Genomic DNA, 16,662 nt, shown 5'->3' on the forward strand with positions numbered 1-16,662 from the left:
AATTTAATTCACGTGGAGTTGTACTGAGATTCCAACTGAATGATTGATTAGCAAACGAGTCTCGGTACAGCTGCATAAAAGCAGCATGTTTTCACTCACTCTGGGTTTGTGTGTTCGGTGAGTGGAGAACGGGCGTGAAGAATTAAAAACTAAACTAAAGTAAATAACTGTTTTGACTCACATTGTTTGTTTGTCTGTTAGTCCACTGTTTGTTTAAGTGTTAGTCCATTTTGTTTGTCTGTTTATTTTGGCATCAAGTGCCTTGTGCTGTTTTTGTTTAAATCTTTTATTTGTTTTGCAATAAACCGGCGCAAGCAACCGCATTCACCATATCACTCACAGTGCTGTGTGTTTTCTTCTGGTCTGATGTCACCACTGAAGCCAGCCTGTCACAGACTGCCATGCAGGATCTAGCAGTATCACCACTTTGTTGCAGTATGCTATTACAGCAGCCTTAGAGACTACATCTCCCAGAACACTTTGCTAACAACAACAAAAGCCAGATCTGCATCATCTGCAGAGATCAGCATAACAGTCCTGCCTCTCCCCTGACAGTGTGCCTTCTCAAACAACAATAAAGCAATTTGCAAATTTTGCTGAGCTACAGTGTGGGCATCTTCTACTAATTTAAATCTGGGAACTAAGCTCTAAACTAAAAAGTGCTGAAATAAACAAACAGACTCCTGGAAAAATATACAATGCTATCTAACATGTAACCCTTTCATGAGTTGAAAAATGCAATTCAGGAGAATTTTGTTTGGTGAAATCACAGGCAAAATAGCTGTTACTTTATATAATATATATATATATATATATATATATATATATATATATATATATATATATATATATATATATATATATATATAAAATCATGAATTATTTAATTATTTTAATTAACAACACATATATTTTTAGTACTCTCTGTCATGTTCGACACGCTGCAAATAAATTCATATTCAAATAATTCAGGTCATCGGTTTAAGCCCTGGGATTAGTCCAGTTAGTTTAGTTTAGTCTTTTCGCTTTGTGCCGTTAGGGCCATCAGAGCCACAATGTGTGACCACAAACACAGTGGATTGTACAGCCTCATCAAAACCTCCTTTGATTTGTACTCTACGCATTTCACAATACACCCAAGTTTGCCTATTAGATTTATGGATTTTTACGTTGCACATTAAAACGATGCTGATTTGTTTTTCACTTTGGTAACAGGAAATGACCACCCACCCATTGAGACCTCCTTGATGAGCTCTACAGCACTGTGGCAGCCCTGGACCATCATTCTAGTCCAGGTGGACAGGTCCCAGTGGGTCTCGGTGCGGAAGAGGTGCCCCTCGATGCCCTGCCTGGTGCCCGTCCTGGTGGCGAAGGCGAGTTCTGAGCCAAGTGCTGGCGAGCTTCGCGCAGAACCAGAGTGAACCAGTCTGCAGGAGAAAGCAGGGAATACATTGAGAGTCTGGAAACACCGGGAAGTGCACCATTTACATACATACCCTGCCACAGCTGCAAATTCAATATTAGAGTCATCAGTACGATGAAAAAGTGGACGACCATGACAAATATCAACAGTCTTACAAAATAGTATAGAGTAAGAATTGTGATGTTAATTCACAATGTGATAAGCAATTCTCTGAACTAATGCAAACACGTAAGTGTTTCATACAGACAGATGGATTAACAGACAGACAGAAACTCCTCTATAGCCCCAGAATGTGAGAGTCACTGAAATTTAAGCAAAATAATGTTCCTACCAAGTTACATGACAATTGGATAAGAGGTTCTCCTGATGTATGTAAAAACCTAAGTCTGATATACAGATGGACAGATGTACAGACAGACAGACACCACGTATATGCAAAACTGTGTGAAGAGTGACATTCGCCATGCACCTATGATCACCTCCACCCTACCCCACTGCTGGCGATAATAATATCCATGTCAAACCCAAAGGGAGCAGAGGAAAGTGGGTTAGAAATTCAATTGAAGACTTGGTGTCACAGAAATGTGTTTGGCACATTATGAGCTCCACATTGTTCTATTGTGGCTCATTTTTCATCCTTAAGAGGTTTCAGTGCTGTTCAAAAAATTTTAAAACACATCCTTGATTCCTGGTGATAAAATCCTAAAGTAATGCTAACCCATGATTTAAAATCAGTTTCCTTCCTCGTCTTTTACTGTGCAGAGCGGATTTCAGGATAATGAAGTATTTCAAACCAGTGGAGTGACTTTGAGCTTCAACGCTGAGCTTGAAGGGATTAGGAACCAGGAGGAAGAAGCAACTTTTTCATCTAGAGTTGTCTCCGTAACAACTACATTTTCCAAACTAAACTATCAAATACAAGAAAAAAAAACCCACTAGATCTTCAACCCTAAATAGAGAGAGCAGTAATAACATTGCTAATGCAAAGCACAGACACCAGGCATTGTTAGTAAGTCCCCAACTTTATAACCACTCTGAACACAAGGTTATGTTTTAGATAATGTCCATTATAACTGATATTCACTGCATACAATAAACAAACCAACAAATAAATCAGTTCATTTTTTTAAAGCTTCAGATTTCAATTAAAATGTCCTCTGGTTTTCAGAAATCTGAGAAGTTCAATTTAGAGCATCGTATTTACAAGGCTTTTTTTGACCCAATTGCTACGTGTGTCACTTTATCCTCCAGGGAGGAAAAAATGTATTCACCATTTGATCTTCATGTGCCACGTTTTACCAGCTGCGAAACAGAACTGGATACTTGGCATGCTGTTTGTTTACGCAGAAGCATTTACTATTAAGATCAGCATTACTTCAGATTTGATCACTTTTCTGCTTGCCATAGTGCCACTGTGCCATCCTCTCCCCTTATCAGGATCTCAACTTTCTGGCTTGTTCTCTGCTTTCCTCTTGTTTTTCCCTCCCTTGATGCCACTGTGTGATTAGCCATGTCTGTCTCTTATCTTTTCTTCTTCATTTACCACGTACCTCTCCTGGGCTTTTAAAAGAATCTCAGTAACTCACAAAATCCTTGGTTGGTTTCTCAAATCTCAAATCTCTTGGTAGTTTTGTCAGAATGATGTTAATCCTTCTAGTAGAAACATACAGCTAATCATTCTAAAAATAATTTGATACTGCCTTGGGGTTAATAATGAGCCTCGACAGGCTTTTCCCATTGTCAATATTTGAAATGTTCTTCTAAACACAAGGGATTATACCCCCACCTCCAAATATTGGCTTAAACTCATTATTGGTGCCTAATTTAATGGTTTTAACATTGTGCACTATACCCCATTTGTATGTGTCAGTTACAATATCGAACACTTTCTTATGTCATTTATTTTGTCTGTACAGCATGGTTAGCTAGGCAACACAGTTTTTGTAACAAGTTAGTCACCTGTAGTACAGTAGGTGTGTTTCTTCATTTATTCTGTAAAGGACTTTATTGTTCAGAGTCACAGAGAACTTGAATGGACTATGTCCCCAAAATTCAGTCTTCATATAGTCTGCGCATGCATGCACAAAATTCATCCATTTATGTGTGTAAATATCTTATTTTAGGGGTGCGGCTGGAAAAGGTACCTTTCATGAATGAGATACACAAAGTACAGTAGTTTGGCAGTTTGTTATACTTTCTTTCTAGTATGTACTATCTTCATTCATTCTGTATAGGACAGAGCCATTGCTGATGGCTAGGTGACCACAGTGAGCTGCAGTATCCAGTACCGAGCAGTCAGTCACATGATTTAATTTACATCCTGTCTAGCTATTGCACACAGCGGATGAGCCTTACCTAGAACCAGAGCAGTACACCCAGTCAATCTACAGCATTCTTATATACAATCCACAATCCAGCATGATAAAACTCAATTGTATGCAAGCTGACCTATTCAGCTGAAGAATGATGCCTGGGAGCAAATAAGTGCAAGGAAATTTCAGAATTAACATCAGACACTTTTGGCAAGAATTCCGGTGGAACATTAAATACCTCTGACAGCTACACAAAGAATTGTCAGTGATCAAAGCACATTAACTTTTTTAGCGGAAGTGATTTCAGTTTACTCAGATTTATTTTCTGCAATCAAACAAAGAAAATTAGTAATCTTATAGGCGCCCCATGAAGACTAGCGTTTCCATTACTTTAAGCTCCCTAGTAGGGGCTGAGCCTGGAATATATAATTCAGGAGAGAGGGATGTCGAATATTTTTCCAGACATATTATCACAACACGTGTACCAAGATTAAACACTCTGGTAAAGAAGGGGGATTACCCGGATGAAACTACATATTGATCACAGTGTCAAACACATCCTCTGCTTAGGGATCATCAGGCATACCTGTAAAAACAAAACTATCTCACTTATTAGTGAAAGGAAGTAACTGGAGATTATAAGCCAAAACAGAGCAATAGTTATTAGAATCTCTAAAAAAAAAAAAAATAAAAGAAATTGTACTCTCTTCACCATCCTCATCCGAGCAATCACGTGGCCTGACACCATCCCTGCTATCATCTCTGGACAACAGCGAAGCCCGAAGCTGAGGTACTAGCTTCTGGGATCTTATTAAAACATTTTATACTTATAAATAATACTTCATTTCCGATTTGAACCCACTGCTGGCCACATCTCCACACTTGAAGCTAACAACCTGGCCAAAATGTCTGTCCAGTGGCCAGGCCCCTCCATTTTAGCCAAGCGGGTTTGAGAAAGTCAATTCTAACAAGAACAATCACTTCAGTAGATTCATGTTCATTCACTCTAGCTGTGAATGCAGTGCTAGACTAATGACCTGATCGATAGATCGCATCCTCTGAATAAATCAATAAACACAAACAATTCACATCACTATGGGATATGTTAGCCACTGTCTAACAAACAGAAGTTTCAAGAATAGTATCTTTAGAAAAAAAAAAAAAAAAAAACTCAATTTGTTTTTAATGCAAACCAGACATTTGAAAATACTTATTCCAGCAAAACACATTAATTTAGTATCTAGTAGAAGCTGTGGATTCTTTTTTGCTGCTGCTATAATCAGATACAGCTGGGGTCCTCCTACAGATGAGCCAATCGTTTGCTTGAGTATTCCCTTTGAGCGCAGACACCAGCTTCTCTTCAGAAAGATTAATAACAGAGACAAACAGGGCTGCCTTTTAGGTGGTTTACAACAGATAATAAATTAAATTCCTGATGTACCAACAGTGATGTGTTAATTAATCAGAATAAGAAGTTTCAAATGTCATTTACATTTACATTTAGTTTTTTTTTTTTTTTTTTTTTTTTTTATGATACTGTTTAAGCTGAGTGATTCCAGTGTTCAGTTGTTTATTTCTACCTATAACTGCTTGTTCAGTCCCAGCACTTCTACAGGAAAGCTCAAAGCATCTCAAAGCCAAGTACAGGCAGATTTAGAGAATAACTCTTTAATACTGGCCTGTTGTTGTTTGCTCTAGAGAATATGCATTTGCTTGTATACGTAAAGGGGGCACCTTTCTTTCTTTTTTTTTTTTTTTTACAGGCAACTTAGATCCTGTGTTCTTGCTAAAGCCAAAGAAAACACAGCCCTATTTATTGTTTTGAACCCTAGCACATACCAAATGAAATAAAAGTTCATTTTATTAAATCCCCTAGAGTTCTTGCCTAATGAAAAGAAATAACTGAAAATAAATATAAACTGTCCTGTTTTGTATTCTGTGACACATTGCTCTAGGTTCAGGAGCAGACGCATAGATTTTCAATTAATTTTGAGCTTGTATTTCATTTTGTATATAGACATGAAACCTATTAAGAAAATATTATTATTATTATCTACCTTAAAATAAAACATAGACCTCCGGGAACCAGGTTTCTTGGTTAAGATGTATACCAAAATGATTCACATGTATTTTGATTTGTTTTGAGGTATTGTTTTATCTTGATATTACTTTCATTTTTCTTCAGGTTTAATTAAATCAAATTCAAAGATAGCACATAGAACAGCAGTAGTTACTATCACATAACTGATTATACAGAGGGTCATGGAACCACATTTATGATATTTGAGGTACGCTGATCGAAATCAAAGCATCACATCCAGTACATTCCAGAAGCTGATTAGAAAACATCTAAAAAAGCCAAGACAACACAAATAGAACCAAGGCTGTAATGATGCAGTACAAAAACATAAATCCCAAACATTACTTTATTACTATTGCAATAATGTGTGGAAATACTGCCTGTCTCTCTTCTCCTGAAACAATAATATATAACAGTGCAATTATTCACGGGCAGCATTTATGACGAAAGAGGACATGTTTAAAAGCTGTATCATCACAACACAATCAATTCAATTGCTCAGAAAATGATGCACTGGTATACATTTTTCATTTTGATATTTATACAAGACTTTCCTGCCTAATACAGTAAAGACCTTTATGTCGCCAGAACAGAAATGGGTAAGGAAGTTACAAACTGCATTTATTTTTGACAGCATCATTGGAAACTACAGTATACAACATTGCGGTACTCTGATCACCACCAGATGTGCTGTCGAAATCCATGGCAATGTGTACATTTCTTCATGATCTTCCATGAAATTTCTGCGGCACATTTCAACTATGACCTTCAGAGACACTAGTTGCGAGCAATTCCAAATGCGGAATGTATTATTATTTTTTATTATTATTTAAATTCTTCTTAGAACTTTTTTCTTACAACATCTGACTCCCTAAAAATGTTCTATTTAACATTGTACATTATTGTATTAAAGGAGTGGCTGGAATACTAGTGGTGCTTACTCTATGTGTGTGTATCTATGTTTGTTTATATAACAAGTGCAACGTATGGAAAAAGGACCATGTTCACCAGGATAGTTTGGAAGAGATCAGGCTTCTTAACTCTCATTTCAAATCATTCTGGGAAGTGTAGTCATGCTTCTCTTAAAGAAAAGAAACAAGTGACTGGTACAGTGTACCAGAATGCACTGTTAATGGAAGCTGAAAAACTTAAAACTATCTCAGTGAACATGGGGCCATACGGTCACCATTCAAAAAGAAAGTATACTGAGCATCAAAAGAAACGTATTACTTATATTTGAGCATCAAAAGAAACATACCACTTATATTTGAATAAAATTCACTAGATGTGATTGAAAAATGGCAAACTCTGTTTTAGAGCAGGTGCAGCGACTTTTTATTGTGTTGATTAACAATTGACATCATGAAGATGCTGCAAAATTATCTGTCGATCTTGAGCAGGTGTTGTGACTCTTGGTCTCTTCAGGAGCCACAGCGCGCTGCCCTAGTCCAGCCTCCAACACGCCGATTGCACGAAGGCGCTGCTCTCTTGACAGACGTGGCTTTTTTTTCTGTGATTTTCTTTCTTGCTTTTATTCAAGCTTTCAATTCAACAGCTGAATTCACTCCATATCCATTGTCCAATCAGCTGTCTCACTAATTAGTTGATTAATTGCATATGCTTCAGTCATAGTCACTCAAGCGTATCAAGGTCAAGGATGAATGATCGAGTGATTAAAAAGAAACCAAAAACATTTCGTCAATGTCCATCATTTATATACCTTTTTTTTAAAGAAATATGTTATAATAGTGATAAGTTTCTTTTGATCCTCGGTATATGTTTAAACCGATATTTAACATCTGAATTTGGAGAATTGCTTTCTTTAGATCGAGCTCTGCATCTGCTTAGCAATGCACCGCTATTTAGTCATTCTCTAGTTAGACTTAAATAGTCCTCACAGCATTTGTTGCATAAACCCAAATGCTGTAATGGTGCTTCCAGCTATTGTTCTAGCTTGCACGAGATGTTCTGCCAAGCCTGGAGTTTACAATTAGGCGTTCTCACACCACTGCATTTTTTGAAGTCTTGCTTATTAAAACATTTGCTTATTTTACAAAGAGGAAAATAATCTATTCAGGGACTGCCCAGAATTAGAAAACAAGGGTTGAGAGTCGGGTTCATGGGCAAAAAATTCACCACCCAGTCGCCCTTTCTAAAAATTGGATAACATTTTGCGGTTGTGAGATGGCTTGCTCATGCACACTTCAGAAGACAGGATGATCTAGTTAGGCATATTAAGATATTTGGTAGTAGGTAAAAGGACTACAAATTACCCATTAACAGCTCCACAAAACAGCAAGGGTGGCCCAACCCTTTTTCCACAATGCTATATGTGAAAAACTACGTTGTCTTCCTTTGCTGGGGATAACAAGAGAACCCCTGTAAATGACTGCTAAAACTATTATAACAAATACTTGTACTTATTACCATTGCAATGGTAGATGTTTGTTTTTTAAACATCAATGGTGTACTCCCAGATGATGGATTTTCTATTTCAGTTCTGGTAACTCTGAAAGGTGCCCCAGCGAACACATTCTGCAGCATGTTACATGATTCCAGCATGTTCTCTCCTGTTAGCTCTATATTTATCCCTTTTACAGCTCTGGTTGTGTGGTAAAGGAGTGATTAGGACAGAACAATGCTGTCAAGTGCTAAAGGTCATTAAAGTAATATGTGGCTTGCTGGCTGGCAAACTTGTACACCTTGTTCCAGCATGAAAAGGGAGTGGTTCACAGATTCCAACATATAGCATGAAACATATTTCATTTCAGTTTTTTAGCAAGATTATTGTTAAAGCAGAATAGTACAAAGATACTAGTAAACACAACATGGAACAGTGTAGCACATTTATCCACTGCACAACCTGACCCCCTGTACTGGAGATGGACTTTATAAATATAGTCATCAGGACTAGTCAAATCAGGTGTCAGTGCTGTAAGTTACCATTATGTTTTGGGAGAATGATTTCATAAACGGATATCAAAGCCAGGCTTATACATCATTCTCAGGTCCTTTGTTCAGAACCCCACTTCTTCCATGCTCTTATTTCTCTTCTAAAGTCTTGTTTGTATCCTGGGGACCTGGAATATTTGAAGGAGGCTAACTATGTGCTATTTGGCCCAGCTTGTAATTTCATCAAAAAGACTGTTGAAGCCTGGAGGGTTTTAACGCTTTTCCACTGAAAGTTGTTTCTATAGCGACTTTGTAAAGGCAAAAATTAAATGTGTGGGCTGATTTGTTTTCCCTTCTCCTTAAAATGAACTCTGTTATATGATTTTCCAACAAATTGTGCTCATAATTACTGCACAAGAAAACAAAAGAAAATGTACTCCAAAAAGTTATTAGCATGATTTTTTTCGGACAGTTACCAAATCAGAAATAAACAACTTAGACATTACATTTAAGGACTTGTGAGTAGTCTGAAATGCTTTCTTATTCGTTTCAGAATTGTAAATTGTATTTTTTTTCTTCCAGACCGAAAAAAACACAAATGACAATTTGGAAAAAAAAAAAGCTTATATCCTGGGTCCTTTAACCTAAAAAAATACAATAAATAAAAGTTAAGACAAGGATAAATCCCTGTATCACAATGATTGAGTCTCCTTACCCATTTTGATTAAGAAATGCTTCCTTACACATACACTGTACACACTGCCACCTTCACTTGGGGTGTTTGGAAAACATTTACACAGACTTATCACCTTTAGAACCCTGTTGGTTTTATACTGGAATTATTCTGAGGATATTGTTAAAAAATTCATTTGTATTTAAACAGAAGCACTAGATGTACCGTGTAGCAAGTAGCGGGTGACTCAGGCTTGGCGATGCCCAGGCCTCTCTTGTCCAGGGCATGCTGTCGTACAGCAGTATATCCTTCTCCGTCAGGGCCATGACAACAGGCCTGTACTGGTGGCGGCCTCCATCCAGCTTTATCTGGAAAAACCATGAGATCAAAAGAAGTAATAGGCTGTAAATACAAAATTTTCTATTCCATCACCATGACCTATAGTGTACCCACAGCACTGACAGAATAGCATGGGCGGGGGGGGGGGGGGGGAGTAATGCATTTAATTAGTGTGGTAATGGATTACATTATATGTGAAAAAAGATTAAAAACAGGACTATGGCTAATGCATGATTATTAATACCATCTTGCTAGACAAATAATAATCTCTGACTAATATAAACACTGCCTGAGAACTATAACTATTACATTTATTTAAAGTAATAAGTTACTTTAACTGAAATTTGTTCAAGCATTTTTAAGTGTAACAATGGTCAAGCATAAATTCAGGAAAATCAGATAACTGATTCCTAACTTATTTTATAGACTTCCTTAGGCGTATTTCCGTGACATATGTTTTAGGTATGCACAGTATCACTAGTGCAAATACTGATCACCTTGAACTAGTTCTGATTCACTCAAGAAATTCTCAGTTTCATAAATATGAACTCAGACACATCGTCTGTGGACGAATAGTAGATACTAGAAATAGTTACATAGTTATATATAAATTGATATAGTAAAATAGTACCATTTTTGTATCATAAAACATTGTGTACAGTATTACAAGGGTAAGGCCAATGTAAAATGTGAAACTGGCCAAATATGTAAGTGTGGGTGAAGTGCAATCTCCTAAACCCGAGCTGGTGTAGTTGAAGAATACCTGTTGGGATGTATTTTTTTGCAGTAACCACATTTAGATCTCAATAGTTTTTTAGTAACACTCAGAAATGTCACGCCTGGATACAGTACAAGACTAAGTTCCGAATCAGGCCAAACAGCACATGCATTAATGACGTCATTGACCACAGAGCTGTGTAGTTCCGGAAAGGGTCAGCCACACAAATAACACAGAACAAAAGAAAAGAAGAATGTGCTTCCCGAGAGAAGCACAGCAAACAAAACAAGCTTTGAACACAGAACTATTTTCAGCGTTTTAATTGTTAGACACAAATTCAGCGTTTGTTTGCATTAACTGTTTCATGCCAGAGTATTAACCATGAGTACTGTACCTCTTATTAGATAGAGCTAGCAATGTAATCACTGGTCCCCTGGTGTTCATTATCTTTTTTGGCTCTTTGTCTTTTACATACTGCAATGTGGAATGGGACTATAAAGGGTAGATTAAGAGTTCCTGCTGCTTCCTGGCACCTAATCCCTTCCTGTGCTTTGAGATACTGTATCAGCTAATTTGTCCAACATTGGCTTCCCCATGGATTGCTCTGTTAAAGTATCAAGATTAAGGTGTGGATATAACCCAAGCAACGTTATACCAGCCTGTGAAAGGAAAGTGTCAGCAGCTGTTGTTTAATTTAATAAATACAAATAAAATAAATAAAACACTGGGAGAAATAAACAAGGGCCAAAATAAAAGCTTAAACAAACTGACTACAAACACTAATGTGAAGCTGGACATTGGCCTTTACTGAGAAACACAAACACACACACACACACACACACACACACACACACACACACACACACACACACACACACACACAGAGGTTTGCATTCCTATATTTGTGGGGATTTTTCACTGACTCTCAAATATTTTTATTTACTATAAATATATTTTTATTTACTTTATTTACTATAACTCCAGTCAGACAAAATTTCACACTTTATAGATGTGGCCGCCTAAATTAGTACCAATTACTGAATTGGGGAATGGCCACACCAGTGATTACTGGCAGAGACAAATTTAACCCCATCCCTGCCAATCTTACATTTCCACACACACTATGATTCTTTCAAGATCAAGCTGTCGAACCCACTCATTCCCTCCGTTGATGCCATATATATATATTTTTTTTTTATTTAGTTGTCTCCACTTTTTTTCCCCGGTTTTCTCCCCAATTTAGTGTGCTCAATTATTATCTGTATCCTCGGTCCACCGCTAGCAACCCCCCGCCGACTCGGGAACGGCGGCTGGAGCAAGCGTTCTCCGAAACCTGCTCCTGCCAATCCATCCTTTTTCTCACTGCAGCTCCACAGCGAGGCCACCAGACCTACATCGCCAGAGGACAACACAGATCTGGAGGCTCCACTGCAGAACCACAGGCACCCTATCGGCCACAGGGGTCGCTGATGCGCAGTGAGTCGTGGACTCCCCTTCTGACCTAAGCCCTCCCTACCCGGGCAGCGCTCTGCCAATTGTGCGCCATCCCCTGGGACCTCCCGGTCACTGTTGGCTGTGGCATAGCTGGACTCGAACCTGAGATCCCCAGGTTATAGGACACATCCACGTGGAGCGCCTTTGCTGGACGCCATTTTCTTGCACAGTGATATGAAAAGCACGCTCATGTAAGGTTTGACTTGCACTGTTCATGCGCTTTCTGATTGATGTCTTAGCCATAATCCTTTTTTTAAATCTAATGAAAAGAAACTACGTTATTTTTTCACGCATTGTATGTTACCTGTTCCCTGTCTGAAAAAGGAACTATTACAGTTACAAGTTGCTGAAAAATGTAATCAGATTACAGTTACAACCCAACACACTGCGAACAGTTTGTAGAAATGTTTTATAAGAGAAAAATATAAAATAACTATTTGAAAGGCAAGTGCCTGAACTAGTCAGTGATAGTAATTAGGGCTTTTGCCAGCAGTGATATCCTGACGTAGCCTTCCACATTACAAAAAATGCACGCAAATTAGATTTTTTTAAAAAAATGCATACTTTCAGAAACAATTAGAGCGATTGTAGCAGGGAGAGATCTGTGCTGACTCTGCTGGCGTGTTCATGGGCTGCAGGAAGAGGGCGGCAGTCGTCCAACAACCGCCTGTGAGTCATGGCAGTGACACGGGGAGGTGGGAAATTGGGTGTGTGGACCTTCCCCCTCTCTGAATGGCTGAGAGGCGCGTCTTGGGAGATTGTTAGCCCTATAAATTAACGCTCTGTTGTTTCCTCAGGTCTGCCCTGTTAAACGCGCCGAGAGTGCGGAAGCGCTGGTCAACGACCGAGAACCAGTGGGAGAGAAAGAAACGGAGGTTCAGAGCGAGATACTGAGGGCGGGGAACCCTTGGGCAGACCCCTGATGAGTATATCAGAGCAGGCTAGTGAGTCGGCAGTGTAGGAAGGTGATCCGGGTCGCACGGGCAGCGGCGACCGGGATATCGCTGCAAAGTGCAGCACCTTTTCTTTGTAGTTTTTGTTACTGTTTTATTTTCCCTGTTTCTTTGTGCCTTCTGTTTTGAACTATTGTTTCGAAGAACCTGTAAGGGCGCCGGTATTGTGTACCATCGCTTGGTATGCCCGTGGTTCTGTTTACCATCGTTGGTAAATCAGACCACGGACCCACAGCGCCATCTGCGGGACTAAAGAAAAACCAGCACCCTGAAATAAAACTGGGCACCTGTGCGGTGTTGCCAAATTCATCTGTCTGTCTCCTGTGTCAGTGAATTACCCACCACCCTTCCACAGCGATGTATATAGGAGCCACTGAAAAAGGAGCTGCCACTTCAAATACTTGCCAACTGTATAATTCATCCATGTATTAATTTATAAAAACAACAAAAATAATAATAGATGAGATGAATAATGTTGATGCTATTACCCACATTATTATACAAGGTGGACTCAACATATGGCTCTTAAAAAGTGCTGTAATTGATACATTTCTTCTTTATTGCTAATTTGACTTTAGTTAGTCAATACAGTATTATACTTCATTACTGCATGCTATATTTTCTATCTGAACTGTGCTTTCCGAACAACAAACATCGTAAAGCAATCTGTTCTCCCTGGGGAAATATAATTGCTGTGGTTTAGGGTTTATTTCCTTACAGTTTGCAAACAGAGTCCAGCATTTCCCAGTTACAATAGGATTACAGTCTGTCAGCTACGACCCGCTGAAAGCAATCATATTCCAAAGCAAACAGATGCTTGAGAATAAACAGTAAGCTTTTGGAACCCAGACTTCACTCCAGCATGCCAATTTAACTTTTGAACAAAAACTGGAGGTCTAATACAGGGAAGTAGCTTTTTTCATCTAAGCAATTTGTAATAATACTAGTACTAATAATAAAAATATGTAGAATTGAGATGATATGAAGTGATTGTAAAGAACAAAACACATCCATACACCTTGCCTGTTGTGCTGATGGGAAGCAGACAGGAAAAAAAGGGTCTGAAGGGGTGGGGACAATTTTACTCTACAGATGAAATTACTATGGAAGTGCAAGACTGTCTGAAATCAAGGCCTGCAAACTGAGATTTCTTGAACCTAGTGTAGTACTTGGATACCATGTTTTAAGATAAAAAAAACATGTTTGCTAAAACAGATTTCTGTAAAAGTGACACACCTGAAACCTATAAAGTGTGTGGGTGTGAATGGCATTGAAAAACGATGGAATTCTTTTGTCAGCTACAATCACTCAGAGTATACCTAACAGGATTATAATATCACATTAATGTAAATCAGAAACCAGACAGATCTTTGTCTTTTAAAGCTGAAACTAGAGACTCAATTTAAATCTAAAAGATATCCAACAATGATCTTGTCAGGTTTCCTTCTGGTATTTTAAACAAGATTTCCAAATCAGACAAGGTTGGCATACTTTTCATATTGCTTGTATGTGAACATACTAAGACAGGTGGGTATGTACTTTCTACTCACAGTTATACCAGCACCACAAGCAATAAAAACTGTCTAACATAAAACATTTTATAAAAAGAAAATGTAAACGAGACTCATCTTCAGATGTTACATAACACCCTGCAGTGCTTACAAGACATGCATTACTTTACCTTTGATGTGTCCCACGTTGTCTGTACCACTGCATTATATTTCTATTGCAGACGCTTGACATTTTGAATAACAAATCATGGGTCATTTAACAACTGGAGAATACATATCTTAACATTTACAAAGGAGCATTCGCCCTCACAGTGTGTTCAGATCATGCTCCCTCCTGCAACAATGCTGTTTTTCTGTTCTCATTTCAATCAGCACCAGCACTGTTGCAGGAGGGAGTATGATCTGGACACACTGGTGAACGTTCCTGGGTAAATGTTAAAACAAGGTAATTCCCTGGTTGATTTACCTGTGATGTGTGAGTTACGACATCACAACAATTGGGATAATGATGAGAAATATATTCCTGCAATATGGACAACATGGGACACAGCAAAGGTACAGTGATGTGTTTCTTGTAAACATGCAGGGGTTTCTGGAACAGTTTAAAATCATATTGGAAACCTGCATCGATTTAGAAATGCCATGTTTAGATTCAGATGTTTTACATGATAATGCAGTATTGTACTATTGCATTCAGGCTAGTATGAATATTCTTTTTATTCTGTATCCCAAATATATCAATAGTGATAGCAACATTTTCAGAACTTGATTTCTGCCAAGACAGGTCTATAGCGACATAGTTCAACCATAACTTCAAAAACAGTATCAATAAATACTTGTATATAATACACTACAGGGAAAACATACAGTGCGTGTCTCCTTGACTTTGTTTTAAGTTAAACAGTATACCATAAAAAATACTAGAAAATATATAGTTATTACAATTTATTTTTCAATTTGTAACTCGCATTAAACATAACATTTTACTCGGCCAACATATAAATCAGTTGTTACTAGCTAGGTTTATATTTGGTGCTTGATTAGACCCCCTTACCTGTTCAGCAAGCCACCCGACGTGCCGGACCTCCCTGTTGCTGCTGGCGTTGCTGGAGCCCAGCATGGAGTTGAGCTCAGCCAGGACGTGTGGGAGCAGCGCTGCGATGTTGGTGTGGATCGCTGTGAACCAGGAGTGTGCTGCGGCTGAGTCTTTACACCTCAGGACCACCGTGTTCCTGCCGTCAGGAGAGTGCAGCTCAATCAGCCTGCCAGGTCAAGACAAGGAGAATGGTAGCACACAAAACCTTCACATTGAGGTTATTTAACGCATTCTTTGCACAGCACACTGTGCCACCAGTACCCCTAGTTAATATCCCGCGTTGGGGATGAAATCCCCTGCGAAATGTATATACAGTACTGGGGTGTCTGTCTGTCATCTGTATGTCATACATATGTACATTTTTGCATATACCTAATTTTTCGGCTTGCTCAGGCTGAAGCTAGAAATATTCTTTGATGACCTGCTGTCACCATTTTGTATTGTGTGTTCATATGTAAGGTTTGAGCTGCACTGTTTATGTATTAGCCATAGTCCTTTTATTAAATGTAATGGTAACTATGTAATTATTTCCCATAAAATATTGTTACCTTTGTTTTTAACTAAGATAATAATACAGAATTTTCCACACCAGTTGAATCAGCTGACAGTTTTCAAAAGGTTCTATGACAGCGTCAAACAAAGCTCTATGGAAAATGAGTCATGTTTAAAAAAATGTTTGAAAGGTATGCACCTTTATCTGCAGCCTGACCATGAAGACTGTTCTGTGATAAATCTAATATTTTCCCATGCATGTCTAGAGACATTAAGTGACAAATACTTCGAAAGTCTGCGTAGGCATACTTTTGCTCTTATCCAGAATATGATTTTCAATGGCCCATAACTCACCAGGAGGGAGTACACTCAATAAATCTAATTGTATGACAACATTCGATCAAACTTATAAATGAAATGTTTAAATTAAAAGGTTGTAGAATGTTAACACAAGTGTCTGACTTAATTATGGAGCTTTCTGTTTGGGCTTCATCCTCATACCATATGTCTGGAAATCCGATTAAATCAAGAAGGAGCAGATCTGTGAAGACACGCTGTGCCCATTTTAAGTCAGTTTGATAAGTTTTTCCAGTAAAAGAGTGTGAAATCAAAGAACTGACGTCAAACAGACAACTGTGCTTTTGTGAAAACAAGGTATTAGTGTTCAGTGTTCAGCCAT

General features: G+C 38.3%; 1 protein-coding gene across 1 annotated transcript in view; it reads right to left on the bottom strand.

Moving 5' to 3' along the window:
- LOC121325628 (beta-2-syntrophin-like) overlaps positions 1–16,662 on the bottom strand; it is a 60,339-nt gene that overhangs the window by 7,020 nt on the left and 36,657 nt on the right. Inside the window, exons 3-5 of the mRNA XM_041268443.1 lie at positions 15,450–15,657; positions 9,606–9,748; positions 1,231–1,427 (exon numbers count right to left, since the gene is read on the bottom strand). Of these exons, the coding sequence (XP_041124377.1) occupies positions 1,231–1,427; positions 9,606–9,748; positions 15,450–15,657 (548 nt within the window). The remainder of the gene's footprint in view (positions 1–1,230; positions 1,428–9,605; positions 9,749–15,449; positions 15,658–16,662) is intronic.

This window comes from Polyodon spathula, chromosome 13, assembly GCF_017654505.1.
Source record: "Polyodon spathula isolate WHYD16114869_AA chromosome 13, ASM1765450v1, whole genome shotgun sequence".
Classification (NCBI taxonomy): domain Eukaryota; kingdom Metazoa; phylum Chordata; class Actinopteri; order Acipenseriformes; family Polyodontidae; genus Polyodon; species Polyodon spathula.